We start from the raw sequence: 15,923 nt of genomic DNA on the forward strand, positions 1-15,923 counted from the left end.
GTCTGATTTTTTGATAGAGCATTATTATTTTTTATCTATATGTGCACTCTTTCTGGTACCCTTGATTGTGATCAGGCCGACTGTAAAATATACTGTGTTGTTTCAACATAAAAATATGGGATCCAGCTTCTGTACCTTTCATCTCCCCCATGTCCAGGGTCTTTCCCAGCTGCTCCAGCAGATCTGCTCTGGCGGCATTCTTCTTGTGCTTTTTGCCATCATAATGTTGTTGGGCCATGCCGGGGTTGTTGAACCAGGCGTTGCATAGCTGGCAGTAGCGGTCCGAGTCCCGGCGCTGTCGTGGGGAGGTCATGGGGGACGTTTCTGGAGAGCTCTTTACAGGACTGGGGGATGCCTCTGGAAAACAACAAAATATACATTCATGAATCCTGAAGAACATACTAGGAGTTTTAGGAAGATGAAGCAAAAAGTACAGATACTGAACTGTACAACTGATTCATTGATATCTACAGCTGCTCAAACTATTGCACAGAATTTGATACTGTGCTCTTATGTATATAGACTTTATTATTCTTAACCCTCCGGTATCCGGGTGCACCTTTTAGGCACACTTTGCATTTTGTGTTAAAAAACTTCATATTATTTTTCACAATTTAACCCTTTCATGCACAAATTATGGGAACCTTAATCAATTTTTTTTTTCCTGAGTGTTTTTATTCCTCTTGTTGTGGAAAAAATATTACTCTACTAATTCGTCTATAATAAAGAAGGATAAGTTCAAACGTTCAGTGTCAAAGAAATCCCTTTATTTGGAGCTCCATAGAAAGAGATATCACTCAGACAAAAGACTGAGACGGTCTGAACCCAACAATATAAATCACACTGTAGTCTTCTGTCTCCCATGAGAAAATTATGATGTGTGGAAAGTGTTTTGGTTAATGTCAGGAAATTAGAGATAAGACCTCTGTGAGAAATGTTGGTTTGGCCTTCTACTCTGGACAAAACACAAAAGAGGTCCAAACTGCTCTATAATACACAGTGACATGAATATATCTGAAATAGAGTTAGAAGCCTATATGATATATGAAATATATATGGATATAAGTAATTTTGCCATTACACTGTTTAGGCATGAAAAAAACCAATGTGATAGAAAATTGTCTTCTGAAAAATAAATAGAAAAATAAATAAATAAAATAAAAAATAATAAAAAAAAATTAAACAAAAATTAAAAATACATTAAAATAAAGTAATAATGACAAAAAAAATTCTTATGAACCTACGTATTTTTCATGACGTTGCAAAAATGTCCACTCAGCTGGACACCACATGTTTAATTTTTGACACACAGAAACATGTATTTACTGATAAATTGTGTGAAAACTGTGGTGAAGGCTTGTGATTCTGGGGGTTTATCCTCAGGAGAGATCTACATGTTACCAATTCATGTCAGAAAAGACATGTAGTGTCTTAGAACTTTAATAAAGATACAGTATGTGTAAAAAAAAAACAAAAAACAAAAAAACCCCAAAAAGAACAACAAAATCCATGAATATACAAGAGAACAGCTGTAGAATAGCTGTCCACTGTAGTGACCACTGTGCATGAAAGGGTTAAATAAGGTTAGAATTCAAAAGTTGTTCATTTTTGCATGATCTTTAAAATTCTGGCCACCAACTAAAATTTGCACATTGTAAACAAAAGAAAATTACCTGTCTCCCAAGTGTGTCTAAAACGCACTATTTCTTCCATTTGATATGTATGATTAGGGCTGACCTTGATTTACAAAAATAAAATCAAATTAGAGCAGAAAAATATATCAATATACAATATTTAATAGTTTGACTTATAGGTGGTGCATTTTACGCACACTTGGTGACAGATGCTAGTATTTTTGAACATTTGACCTAGCGCCAAAAATAATAATGCAAATTAACCAATGTTGGAGTGAATCATTGACATATGCCAGGATGAAAAAATCAAATAATATGTGATCTGCTTTTTATGTAGTATATTGAAAAAAATTCTTTTTTGTTTTTTGCATCCAAAAAAATGGTTTGTTTACATTACAAACACAGCATTTAAAGGGTTAAAAAATGTGACAGTTATTGAGTATTTGGTATTTTTTATTTACGGCTCAAGTTGATGAAATAGAAAAAAAAGTGTAAAAAAAAATTTAAAAAAAAACTGTATGAAAATTTTTTTGGACATTATTCCACAAGTGTGCCAAAAAGGCACACTTGGTGCTTAGTAAGAACCATGCTGGACGGGATACCGGAGGGTTAATGTACTTTTCTTACAGTTTTGATTATTCTTATACTTATAATTTACTATCGATACAACATCTACTAGCAAAGAATTCCTTGTATGTGTTTATGTGCAAATAAAGATGATTCTGATCGGATTCTGATTCCAGTCAAAGGTTTGATCTACACTATATGGACAAAAGTATTGGGACACATTGAATTCAGGTGTTTCTTTTCTAACAGGGGTCTGGGACACTGAACAATAATGACAAATGTCATAATATAGTTTTATATTGGGATTAATGTCATTCTATTGCTTTGGTTAGTTTGGTTTAAATTCTTATCTTTGCTTCCAAAATGCCTCAGAGATGATTGTTACTGAGTAATTTCTCTCAACATTGATTTTTTTTTTTTTTTTTTTTTTAATCCATGACTATGATTTTAAATGCTCTACGTCTAAATTTCTCAAATATTTACCCCACCTCCAGAAGGGGTATTGTATTTGGTTCGATTTGTTTTTTTGTTTGTTACCACTCTAGCAACAAAACTATTGGTTGAATTCATACCAAACTGAGTTTAAAGATTGCCAGTGACCCAGAATAGATTGCATTACATTTTGGGAAAAGTAGGTTAAAGTTCACGTTTTTTTATGAATTTTTAAAATCTTTTTTTTTTTTTTTTTCCCCCATTTACTTATATTGGGTGAAATTTCACATGTCTGTAGCATCAAAACTATTGGTTGAATTCATACCAAATTGGATTTATAGACTGCCAGTGACACAGAATAGATGTCATTACATTTTGGGAAAAATAGGTCATAATGTCCATTTTTTATGATTTTTTTTAATCTTTTTTTTTTTTTCCTCATTTACTTATAATGGGTGAAATTTCACATGTCTGTAGCAGCAAAACTCTAGGTTGAATTCATCCCAAATTGGGTTTATAGATTTCCAGCAACCCAGAATACATGTGATTACATTTTGGAAAAAGTAGGTCAAAGTAAACATTTTTAATGAATTTTTACATTCTTTTTTTTCTCCCATTTACTTACAATGGACGAAAATTCACATGTCTATCAAAACATCAATTTTGTTTCAATGTACTGCAAACTTGGCACATATATAGAGGCAACTGATACGCTGACATCAGGACATGCGTAGACTGATGACATCAGCTGGATTGATGCCAAAACAAGCTACAATTCATGTGATGGGCGGGGTTTGTTGTGAGTGACACCACTTGTTTTTCATGCTTTGACTGTAAATAATAATTTTCTACCACAACTAACCACCTACTTTTTTCACATCTCGCTTAGGAAATAAAATCTCTCATTAAACTTTAAAGAAATATTGATGTCTTTATCTCAAATCAGCATGAACAGGACATCTTAGTGTAGCAGTAGCCATGATGTGTCCCAATATTTTTGTCCATATAGTTTATAAACATCAATATTTGTATTCCTTTACCTCCAGCAAACTATTAAAAAGTTAGAGCTTTGCGTCGAGGGACCAGTTCAGACCATTTTATGTAACGTGATATAGTCTCAGGGGTATGCATGTGTATTAAGTCTGATACTGAAAGTGCGAAGCTACGACACGTACAAGCTATTTTTAAACATACATAGACGATTAAATCCTTTGCAGCTGAGCCACAGGTTCAAGGAAGAAGCCATTAGAAGGCTGGTCCTCTGACTTTTCCCTTCATCGTTTCTGTTTTTTCCCCAGCATGTCGTCATCTTGATCCATCTAGTGTTTGAGCCTCTGTTACTCAAAGTCTTGTGAATGATGCTTTTAATGACCACAGCTCATTATCTGTCACAGCCTCCTGCTTCTATACGATGTCTTTAAACCGAGAACTACCACAGAACTAGTCCTTATACTATGCATTTATTTTTGTGCATTTGCATACTTCCATGTCCAATTTTGGGGGGAAAAAAAATTGACTTTTACCAATTTTTTTATCTTCAACTTTTCTATGCAGGAACTTTTTATTATTATTATTATTATTATTATTATTATTATTTTAATGCGTACTGGTTCTATACAGTATCTTCTTGCTGAACACCACTTCAGAACTAGGTGTCTTTTGCTTAACCCTCTGGTATCCAGGTGCGCCTTTTAGGCACATTTTACACTTTGTGTTAAAAAGCTTCATATTATTTTTCACAATTTAAATAAGGTTAGAATTCAAAAGTTGTTCATTTGTGCATGAGCTTTAAAATTCTGGCCACCAACTAAAATTTGCACATTGTAAACAAAAGAAAATTACCAGACTAGCATCTGTCTCCCAAGTGTGCCTAAAACGCACTATTTCTTCCATTTGATATGTATGATTAGGGCTGACCTTGATTTACAAAAATAAAATCAAATTAGAACAGAAAAATAAATCAATACATAATATTTAATAGTTTGATTTATAGGTGTGTATTTTATGCACACTTGGTGATAGATGCTAGTATTTTTGAACATTTGACCTAGCGCCAAAAATAATAATGCAAATTAACCAATGTTGGAGTTAATCACTGACATATACCAGGATGAAAAAAATCAAATAATATGTGATCCACTTTTTATGTAGTATATTGAAAAAAAATCATCCAAAAAATGGTTTGTTTACATTACAAACATGGTATTTAAAGGGTTAAAAAATGTGACAATTATTGAGTATTTGGTATTTTTATTTACAGCTCATGTTGATGAAATAGAAAAAAAGTGAAAAAGAATTAAAAACAAACTGCACAAATTTTTTTTTTTCACATTATTCCACAGGTGTGCCAAAAAGGCACACTTGGTGCTTAGTAAGGGCCTTGCTGGACGGGATACCGGAGGGTTAATATGTTTATTTTTTTTACATTATTTAGCTAATTTTGAGAACAATTATGCTAAATTTAAGTACTATTGCCATTTTTTATTTATGTATTTATTTTTTATAATTTTTTTTATTTTGGAATAGCAGTTTACATTACAAAGCATAACATGTATAATATCAGGACTAGTTTTGGACCCTCTGCCATACACATATTTGATAACTTCCTGTAACTTTATACATATTGAGAGACAGAACATGTGTACAAATTGACAAAATAAATAGAATCAGGGAGATTTGGTCCAGAGTTTAATACTATGGCCATTTTAAATTTCTGTATACAGGAAAAACATGCTGTTTTTTTAAATACTTCTGTTTCTATACAATGTATTTTTGATGAGACCTACCTCAGAATTAGCTTTATTTTACTTTATACATTTATTTCTGCATATTTTTTGTCTTCTGAGTCAAAATGTCACTTTCACCAATATGTCATCTTCAACTTCTTTATACAGGAAAAACACAAATATTTACTGGTTCTCTTCATGAACACCACCTCAGAACTAGTTGTCTTTACTTAATACATTTATCTTTTTACATTATTTATCAAATTTTGAGAACAAATATGCTAAATTTAAGTACTATGGCCATTTTAAAGTTTTGTATACAGGAAAAAATGATGGTGTTTTTTAATACTTCTGTTTCTATACAATGTATACCTACCTCAGAACTAGCTGTCTTTTACTTTGTACATTTTTTTTTTCCACTTTTGTTGTCTTCTGAGTCAAAGTATCGGAAAATTACACTTAACTTTAGTAAGATGGTCATCTGAAACTTCCCTATAATACTTGTATTTTAATGCTTACTGCTTCTATACAATGTTGCTTTACTGAAATCAACATTAGAACGACTGGTATTTATATTATACAGTTATATTTGTGTATTCTTTGTCTTCTGAGTGAAAATGTGGGTACAAAGACACAACATTTTAGCAAGATTTCCATTTTTAACTTCTCTATACAGGACAAAAATGCTGCTCTTTTAATATGTGACACTTCTATTCACTATATTTGTGCTGACAACTACCTCAGAAGTCGTTTTCATCTATATTATCCATTTACTCTGTGCATTATTTGCCTTCTAAGTCAAACTTTGGGAAGAACAACAATATATTTTTGCAAGATGGCCATCTTAAACTTAGACTCTACAGAACAAATACAGCAGTTTTAATGCTTAATGCTTCCATAAAAAGTATTTCTGCTGAGAACTACTTTTCTTTCACATTATACATTTATTATTGTGCAATCACTGTCTTCCAAGTCCCATTTTGGGGGTAAAAAATAACATAATTTTAGCAAAATGGCCATCTTAAACATCTCAAACACCTATTTTTTTTAATTTTTTTTTTTTACAGCTTCCTACTTTAACCCTTTCATGTATACTGGTCACTACAGTGGACACTTATTCTACAGCTGTTGTCTTGTATATTCATGGATTTTTTTTTTTTTTTTTTTTTTTTTTTTACACATATCTTTATTAAAGTTTTAAGACATTACATATCGTTTCTGACATGAATTGGTAACATTGTGTAGATCTCCCCTGAGTGTAATAGTTATAGTTTTCACCAAATTATCAGTAAATGCATGTTTCTTCGCTTCAAAAATTACACGCATGGTGTCCAGCTGAGTGGATATTTTTGCAACTTCATGAAAAATGGATTCCTAAGAATTTTTTTTTAATTTTATTTTTACTTTTATTATTATTTTTATTATTTTTTTATATTATTTTTTATTAAATAAATTATTATTATTATTATTATTATTATTATTATTATTATTATATTTTTATAGATTTTATTTTTATTATTTATTTTTTACTTTTATTTTTATTTTTACTATTTTTTTAAATGTATTTTTTTGTACTTTTTAAACATTTATTTATTTTTCATAAGAACATTTTCAATCGCATTGTTTTTTTTTTTTTTCATGCCTAAAGAGGAATAAAAACACTCAGGAAAAAAAATCTTGATTAAGGTTCGCATAATATGTGCATAAAAGGGTTAAAAACATGTTTATTTTAAAAAGTGACTGATTATTTTAATGCACACTGCTAAGGGCATTGGTTGCACATTTCATCTCTTTAAGGTGGAGATTTGCAGCCAGCAGACAGAGAACAATGTGAGGGGTTTAATGAGCTCTGATCAGCACCGATGGAACAATGGCTGCAGCCGTGCTAGTGCAGCCCTCTGAATAACAAGCTGTTATCTCCATTAAATGCCTGAAGAGGAAAACCTCAATTCTACTTGGCAAACGGAATAAAGAGCCTGCTCTTCTAGCGGCTGCCCACTTGTGCCTTCATGCATGGATGACGGCATTAACCCCCGAACGAGCGCGGCGTTGCACTGAGCGCCCCCCCCAACGCAAAACGGCACTATCAGCTTAATCAGTTTTAACACTCCGGCGCTCGGCCCACCCTAAGTCAACATTTAGTGTTGTCCCATTACGTTCCATTACACCAGTCAACATTTCAAAGTGGCAAACTCCAGTGAATAAGAGCCCGTGTAGAAGCTTAGCTGTCAGCATTTTTGTTCAGTTTCGGAGCCTTCGGTGAGTCACAGCTGAGCAGACTTTTCATTTGCATTGTACTTTACATTCAGCACCCACATCAGCTGGCTATTATGTAGGATTTAAAGCAGTGGCTATGTGGTTATAGGGTGACCCCTCGAACAAATAGGCCAATGTAAAATGTCAGATTTCATTTAACTCTCTGTAAGGAGGGCAAAGATCAGCAAGGAAATAAAAGCCTTGGAGATGTGACACTTCTAATACCTCACATAAAGAAATCCATCATAACTAATGTAAACGCAGCGGCCTGGCATTTAGAGCACCCCCCCCCAGCACCATGTGATCAGGTGTGTGCATTTAACAAGCAGTAGAAAGCTATATTATAAATTAGAAGAATGACAAAGACCCCTCCTTTGGCAGATGAATATGTGATGTCATGTTTTTCCTTAACCCTTTCATGCATAGTGGTCACTCCAGTGGACAGTTATTCTCCAGCTGTTCTCTTGTATATTCATGGGTTTTGTTGTTATAGTTTCATATCAGCCAACACAGTGGACACTTACACACCATCTCATACCCTGACATTCATACCATTACTGTAACTTTGCTTCTTCTTGATAAACCTGATCTGCAGTGACATGTTTTAGTGTAAATCAATTGTTATTTATTAGACAAAAAGTTTTTTTTTTTTTTGCATATTATCTCCATGAAGTGAGTAATTACTAGCATTAGAATATGTTAAAATGTGAGAAGATATCAGATTAGCAGCATTAATTTCTGATATTGGGTTTTAAACACAAGTTTCTTTACTTCAAAAATTAAATGCATGGATAATTTTGTAACTCTATAGAAAAAAAAATAAATAAAAAATAGGATCAATGGCCCTGTAGCTTACCGGCCAAATTAAAAGCTTTAGGAAATGTATCCAGATGCCATTTATTATCACCCAATTCTGTGTATTTATTCTATTAAAGAAATAGCCCATGTTTTGGTCATATTCCAATCAGATCTGTAAAAAACTCATATTTTAACTCAATGTCATTGATACTGATTTATTGGATCAATCCACTTTCTATCTGTTATAATGGGAAAATTTTTCAAAGTTGCACCAAATCCAGAATCAGATCCAGATCGACATAATTTCAATACCTTGTGTTGACATCATCATACAGAAGCTGTATACCAAGTTTGAAGTCAATCAGAACTGGAGTTTCAGAGAAGAAGACGATTGAAAATTTTTCCCCATAAGAGCCCATGTTAAATTTTCCGTAAGTTCCCGGATCCAGAAGAAGATCCTGATCAGCATGTGGACATTATGTTTTGGTCATCTCCCCATCAGGGCTGGACTGTAGAAATTTCCACTGGATATCATTTATATTTACTGAGTTATTGCATCGATCCACTTCCTATCTCTTATAATGGGGACATTTTTCAAAGTCGCACCAAATCCAGAATCAGATCCAGATCCAAATAATTCCACTAACTTTTGTTGACATCATCATAAAGAAGCAGTAAACCAAGTTTGAAGTCATTTAGAACTGTAGTTTTGGAGAAGATGATTGAAATGCTTTCCCCATAAGAGCCAATGTTAAATTTTCCGTCAGTTCCCGGATCCAGAAGAAGATCCTGATCAGCATGTGGTCATTATGTTTTGGTCATCTCCCCATCAGGGCTGGACTGTAGAAATTTACACTGGATATCATTTATATTTACTGAGTTATTGCATCGATCCACTTCCTATCTCTTATAATGGGGACATTTTTCAAAGTGGCACCAAATCCAGAATCAGATCCAGATCCAAATAATTCCACTAACTTTTGTTGACATCAACATAAAGAAGCTGTATACCAAGTTTGAAGTCAATCGGAATTGTAGTTTCGGAGAAGAAGACGATTGAAATGTTTGTAACGGACACCACATGACGACAATAGCTTACGGGCTGTCAGCCGGAAAGCTAAAAACTCGATCACCTTGTTTTTTTAATGCTTAAGGAGGAATAAAAACACTCAAGAAAAAAAAAAAAAAAAAAAATTGACTAAGGTTCTCATAATTCATGCATGAAAGGGTTAAAATAGAAAAGATTAGATACATGATTTCTGCACAGTTTATCTTGGAAATCTACCACCCACAGTCAACTCTAGAAACAAATACCTGATTAATATAATGATGGCAGCCTGTAAAAAAGCCATAACAAGAAAATGGCTGAGCAAAGAACCCCCCAACAAAGATGGAATGGATTGGAATTATTAAAGAAATATACTATATGGAAAACTAACTTTCTCCTTGAACCACAATTTGGAGAAATTTACTAATTATTGGCTAAAATGGACATCTATCCCAGAAGATGTGATGCCCCAATAAGGACAACACCTTGTTTTTCTCACGAGAAATACGCATACAGGGTGGGGAAGCAAAATTTACAATGAACATTTAGTTGTTTTTTCTCAGCAGGCACTATGTCAATTGTTTTGAAACCAAACATATATTGATGTCATAATCATACCTAACACTATTATCCATACCTTTTCACAAACTTTTGCCCATATGAGTAATCAGGAAAGCAAACGTCAAAGAGTGTGTGATTTGCTGAATGCACTCGTCACACCAAAGGAGATTTCAAAAATAGTTGGAGTGTCCATAAAGACTGTTTATAATGGAAAGAAGAGAATGACTATGAGCAAAACTATTAGGAGAAAGTCTGGAAGTGGAGGAAGCAACAAAAAACGTACCAAAGCTTTTATTAAAGCTCTCAAATCCAAAATCCTAAAGGATCCAACCAAATCCATGAGAAAAATGGCAATTGAACTCGAGGTAGACAACAAGACCGTTAGAAATGCAGTAAAATATGATTTGAAGTTAAAATCTTACACAAGAACACCAAAACACTTGTTGACAACAGCAAGAAATCCAACTTTAGCAATTTTTGGGAATCATGTTTATGGCCGCCTTCTAGCCCAGATCTAAACCCTCTGGATTCTGCTATTTGGGGCGTTTTAGAACATGCTACCAATAGAACATCACACAGCAATGTGGACTTTCTTAAAGATACTATTAAAGAAGAATGGGAGAAGTTGTCACCCCAATATTTGAGGAACACTTGCGCAAGTTTCAGGAAGTGTGTGAAGGCAGTTATTGAGAAAGAAGGAGGACACATAGAATAAAAACATTTTCTATTATGTCAATTTTCTTGTGGCAAATAAATTGTCATGACTTTCAATAAACTAATTGGTCATACACTGTCTTTCAATCCCTGCCTCAAAATATTGTAAATTTTGCTTCCCCACCCTGTATATGTTAACATCTGTGTGTTTTACTATCAACATGTGTAAATATGCACTACAGGAAAATGTGCACAAATGTTTATGAAAATGATGGATGTAATTATGTCAACAGGTTTACAGGACATGATCAGATGCAACATGAGAATATATCTGAATGATCTGACTTGGACTGAAACAGGACAATACCCAAACTAACTCAACCTTCTTATTATGGGTTGGGATGGGATAACACTGTGACTCATTGACCCATATTTTTATCGTTGTACTTTAATTTTTGATACTGCCCTGTCTGTGCTTGTTGACGTCTCTTGTTTCGTATGTCTTTACTTTTTTGTTTTCCTGTCTGTTTGGTAAAAATTGTAAAATCTGTTGAAAATAAAGTATAAAAAAAAAAAAAAAAAGAAGAAGAAGAAAAGATTAGATACACATTAAATGGATCAATGGGGAGGTTTAATGTGGTATGGCAACCTTTTATTTCTTATGTAGAACAGCTGACAATGCACCTAGACTCTGGTTAATGTGTGCTGTGTATAAAGTGATTGGGTAATTACATAGTGGAACCTTTTAATTAATTATTTTTTTAAATTTTATGTTAATTTTTTTTTTTTTTTTTAATTACGTCTTATACCTCTGTTATATGTCTCAGTGTTTGTCTTACTTTCTGTATGTTTGAAAAACTGAATATGAATAAAAATACATTGTTCATTAAAAAAAAAAAAAAAAAAAAGAAAGCTATATTAATTAGATTCAGACATGAAAAGGACGTATTTTGCACCGCTATAAGACAAAATGGGAAGTAAAGCTCTTGATTTGAGCAACAACATTCAGGCAATTACCTTCCACGGCGCAGACAGAGATGACAGAATATAGAAATGGAGGATTTAAAAGCTTTGAAAAACTCAAAGAGGGTGAAATATTTACAGTTTGTGGAGATGACAAAGGAGTCGGCGCATGAGAGAGAAGGCAATTATTACTTCTAGACAACAAAGTCCCCTCATACCTTTCACTTGTTAGTTCAACTTTGTATCCAAACAGTTATTTTCATACTGTTTGAAAAGCCTGTAATGGGAACTGTAATCTACTAATGCCACATTAAAAAAAAAAAAAAAAAATTCTGTTTATTATTCAGGTTAAGTTTTAAAGACCTAAACCATGTTAGTTCAGGGGCCACATACAACCCAATATGACCTGCAGATCATTAAAATAAAAACACAATAATACAAAATAATATCAATTCCAAAATTTGTATGTGTAATTTCTATGTTTTACAGTGAAAAAAGTAAAATTATTTTAGCAAGATTTTTACATCCTTTAAAAAAATGTGGAAAAACACGAACAACCATGACCGAAATTAAATTTATTAAGGAAAAAAAGTGCAATTTTAACAATTTATGCCATTATTTGGCCTCAGCTTCTCATTTTTACATGTTCATTACAACTTACAGATCACAGTGGATCTACAAATACACAAAACATTTAATAACACACAGAATATTGGTAAAATTACTCTTAATTCTCTTAAAGCTATACCGTATGATATGGCATTTTTACACTTTTCTTTTGTCATCTTAAAATGCTCCTAATAAGTGTGTGTCAAACTAAAATGTAAAAGAAATCCACCAGGTATTGAAACTCAAAAATGTTTAATTCTCATATATTTCTGATAAAAGTCTGACCAATCATTTTAGTCGGTCCGAATAAAATAATTGGCCAAACCTGACTGAGCCTCCTGTCAATCATCCATTATGTCTGTCCAGCATCCGATCCATTATCACCGCCTCACATCCCATATGTGTACCTCTGAATCTGACGCTGCTTCTCCTGTCACTGACCACAGTCTACTGTCTAGGATGTGTTTGGATAGAACTGACATGCACATGTGGAAGGGATTAAACGGATTTATGAACAGAAACGACAACTGAGGGGAAGAAACGGGAGTCTGATGAATGAAGGATGGAGATAAAAGTCCGGAAGTCAGCTGTACTGGACTGAACAGGTCTGCATAAAGCTCAGCTTTTATGACGGTGGGACTCATACAGGTACATGTACATGGTGTCACACATGTAAGATGATGTAGGATGATAATTGTATGGACTATGAAACTTCAAATGTCCACGGAAAATTCGCGGAGGCTGCGCGTTCACAGTGCGCGCGCCCATCCCCCGGGCACTGCAGTGAAGACCCTGACCCAGTTCTGCACAGACCAGGTCTACTGATGGAACAGGAGCCGCGGGCCCGCGGCAGGTGGATGATGCATCTGATTACTGAGGGAGGGGTCCGCGGACACGCCAGAACGGACCGGACCTCCACCTCTGCTTCCTCCTCTGTTTTCATCGCGCATCAGGAGAGAGGAGGAGGAGCCTCAGAGCTCAGGCAGAGGGAAGGGGGCGGGGCTTTGGAGGGAGGCGGGTTGTTCATGTTCAAACTTTTACTAAGTGCTGTGAGAAATGCCACATCGGTAGGTAGAGCTTTAAGACATTTCAGGTTGTTCATATTTGTTCAGGTTTTTCACATTTTTTTGTAAAAGGCTAGTCTGTAAATGTTAACATTTTGGTGTAATTTTACTTTTTTTTTTTTACACTAAAACAAAGAGAAAAATGTGTGGTTTTCATTATTTATAGGTTATTATGATAGTATTTTACTGGTCTGACCCACTTTACACTGTAAGACCGGATAAGTTGAGTTTACTTAAAAAATTTGAGTAAACCGGTTGCCTCAAAAAACTTAAGTAATGAGTAATGAAAACTTGAGTGTATTAAACTTAAATGCTTGATTTGAATGGAATTGCTATTTTTAGTACAACATACTAAATGCCAAGTTAATTTAACTTAAAATTTGTTGCAACGTCAGTTGCTTCGGATAATCACTAGCTTAATATCATCAGTGCATTGGACTCATTCCAAGTTGATTTAAATTAAAATCTTTTGCAATTGGTTTATGAAATTATTCATCTTAATATATTGCAGCATAGATGGAAGTTAAGAAGGAATATAACACAGTGTAATTTACCAGTACAGGAAGTGCTATTATTTTGGCATGGCATAAAGATTTTTAATAATCAAGATCTATTCTAGATGAACAATAAAGCGATTGTTCTTCCTATGGCTCTGACTCATGGTGCAGCTCTGCAAAAATACAAAAACAAACACAAAAAGGCCAATAAACATTGTCATACACACATTAAGTCCAAATTAACACTAACACCACAACCCTGCTGAACCCCTGCACATAAAAATAACACATTTTCAACAACATGCCCAATACCCACAATGCAATGCGGAGATAAAAAGGTGTTGTCATGACTAAAACTTAGTGATTTAAATCCATTCAACTTAAACTTTTTCGTACTTTCGACTATGTCTACAAATTAGTAGAATATACTGAACATTTTATAGTAATGGAATAAAACTTAAATCACTTAAGTACATTGTAATTAAAGCATTTTAGTGAATACAAAGTCTGGGCTTACAGTGTAGATGGACTTGACCTAAAATTATTTGGACATCCTTGATTGTTAATATCTTCAGTGTATTTTTTGTGTTTCATTAATTCATCCCATGGGCCGGACTGGACCCACTGGCGGGCTGGTTTTGGCCCCCGTGCCGCATGTTTGACACCCCTGACCTAAACAGCTGCCATTCTATAAAACAGGGGTCTCAAACATGCGGCCCGGGGGCCAAATGCGGCCCGCTAAAGGTTCCAATCTGGCCCCAGGGATGAATTTGCAAAATGCAAAAATTCCACAGTCACGGCTGTGGAACTCATTATAATTCAGGTTCCACATACAGACCAATATGATCTACAGTAAAATAATAACTGCATAATAACCTACAAGAAATAATGACTCCATATTTTCTTTTCGGTTTGATGTGAAAAAAAATATTACACTATGAATATAAATAATGACAACTTCATTTAGTGCAAAAAATAACATTAAATTATGAAAATAACATTTACAAACTATCCTGTAACAATAAAATGTGAATAACCTGAACAAATATGAACAACCTGGAATGTCTAAAGAAAATTAAGCACAATTTTAACAATTTTCTGCCTGTTTTTGAAGTGTTTAGTGTCTTTGTAGATCTGATCCATAATGCACATGTAGAAATAATAGGTTGAGGCATAATATTGTTAAAACTGCACTTATTTTTCTTAAGAAATTTCAGTTTTTTCAGTTTATCTTTTTTGTTTGGATAGTTTCTAAAAGTAAATATTGTCATAATTTCAGGGGGGTTTTTTGCACTAAAACAAAGACAAAAATCTGTAGTTATCATAGATAGATAGATAGATAGATAGATAGATAGATAGATAGATCTGGGAGCTGGGAAACAGGGAAACATCTTAAACCTGAGACAGAATAACCATCTGAAGCTACAGTTTTGATCAGTCTCAGTGAACTTTTTTACATTCACACTAATACTCCCATCATTAAGTAATTTCTGGAGTAATCAGATTATTCACGTGATCATGTAAACAGGATAATCTGATATGTTTTATTAAAGAAATCAGATTAACACACCTGGATTTATCTCTAATACTCTGATGTCTTCCTGTATGTATACAGTTTAATCGGATTTATTTTGTTTTTTTACGTCTGCGCATGTGTATGAACAAATAAAATCATAGAAAACAGAAGTTACAACAGGAAGTTGTCGTGGAAACACCGTCATCTTCTACAACATTAATTCACCAGTAAAACCCATGGAGTTGGATCAATGACAGTGGATGGACACACTTGCTTTATGTCCAGTTAATGCTATATTTTACTGAAAAAGTCACCTTTTCTTCCATTTTCTCCATTTTGATATAATAACCTTTGAATTGCCCCTGCACTTTAATGAACATCTACATGACCAGTGAATTAAATATCGGAAAATACACTGAAAAAAAAACTCACAATAAAAAGGATAACATTACAATAAATGGTGATAAAACACCTGAAAGTATCACAAGGGTCTTCATGGGTTAAGATAAATTTAGAAGAATTTTAGACTACATTTAAACATGACTTAAAAATGGCCTCTAACATTGTTTCCCAGTCCCAGTAAGACGACAGGGAAACA

The 15,923-nt window shown here is 33.8% G+C and overlaps 1 protein-coding gene across 1 annotated transcript in view; it reads right to left on the minus strand.

Annotated features, from left to right (window-relative positions):
* Positions 1-15,923, minus strand: part of zmat4a (zinc finger, matrin-type 4a) — a 434,438-nt gene that overhangs the window by 112,677 nt on the left and 305,838 nt on the right. Inside the window, exon 5 of the mRNA XM_030144264.1 lies at positions 136-357. Coding sequence (XP_030000124.1) covers positions 136-357 — 222 coding nt within the window. The remainder of the gene's footprint in view (positions 1-135; positions 358-15,923) is intronic.

Source organism: Sphaeramia orbicularis, chromosome 9 (genome assembly GCF_902148855.1).
Source record: "Sphaeramia orbicularis chromosome 9, fSphaOr1.1, whole genome shotgun sequence".
Classification (NCBI taxonomy): domain Eukaryota; kingdom Metazoa; phylum Chordata; class Actinopteri; order Kurtiformes; family Apogonidae; genus Sphaeramia; species Sphaeramia orbicularis.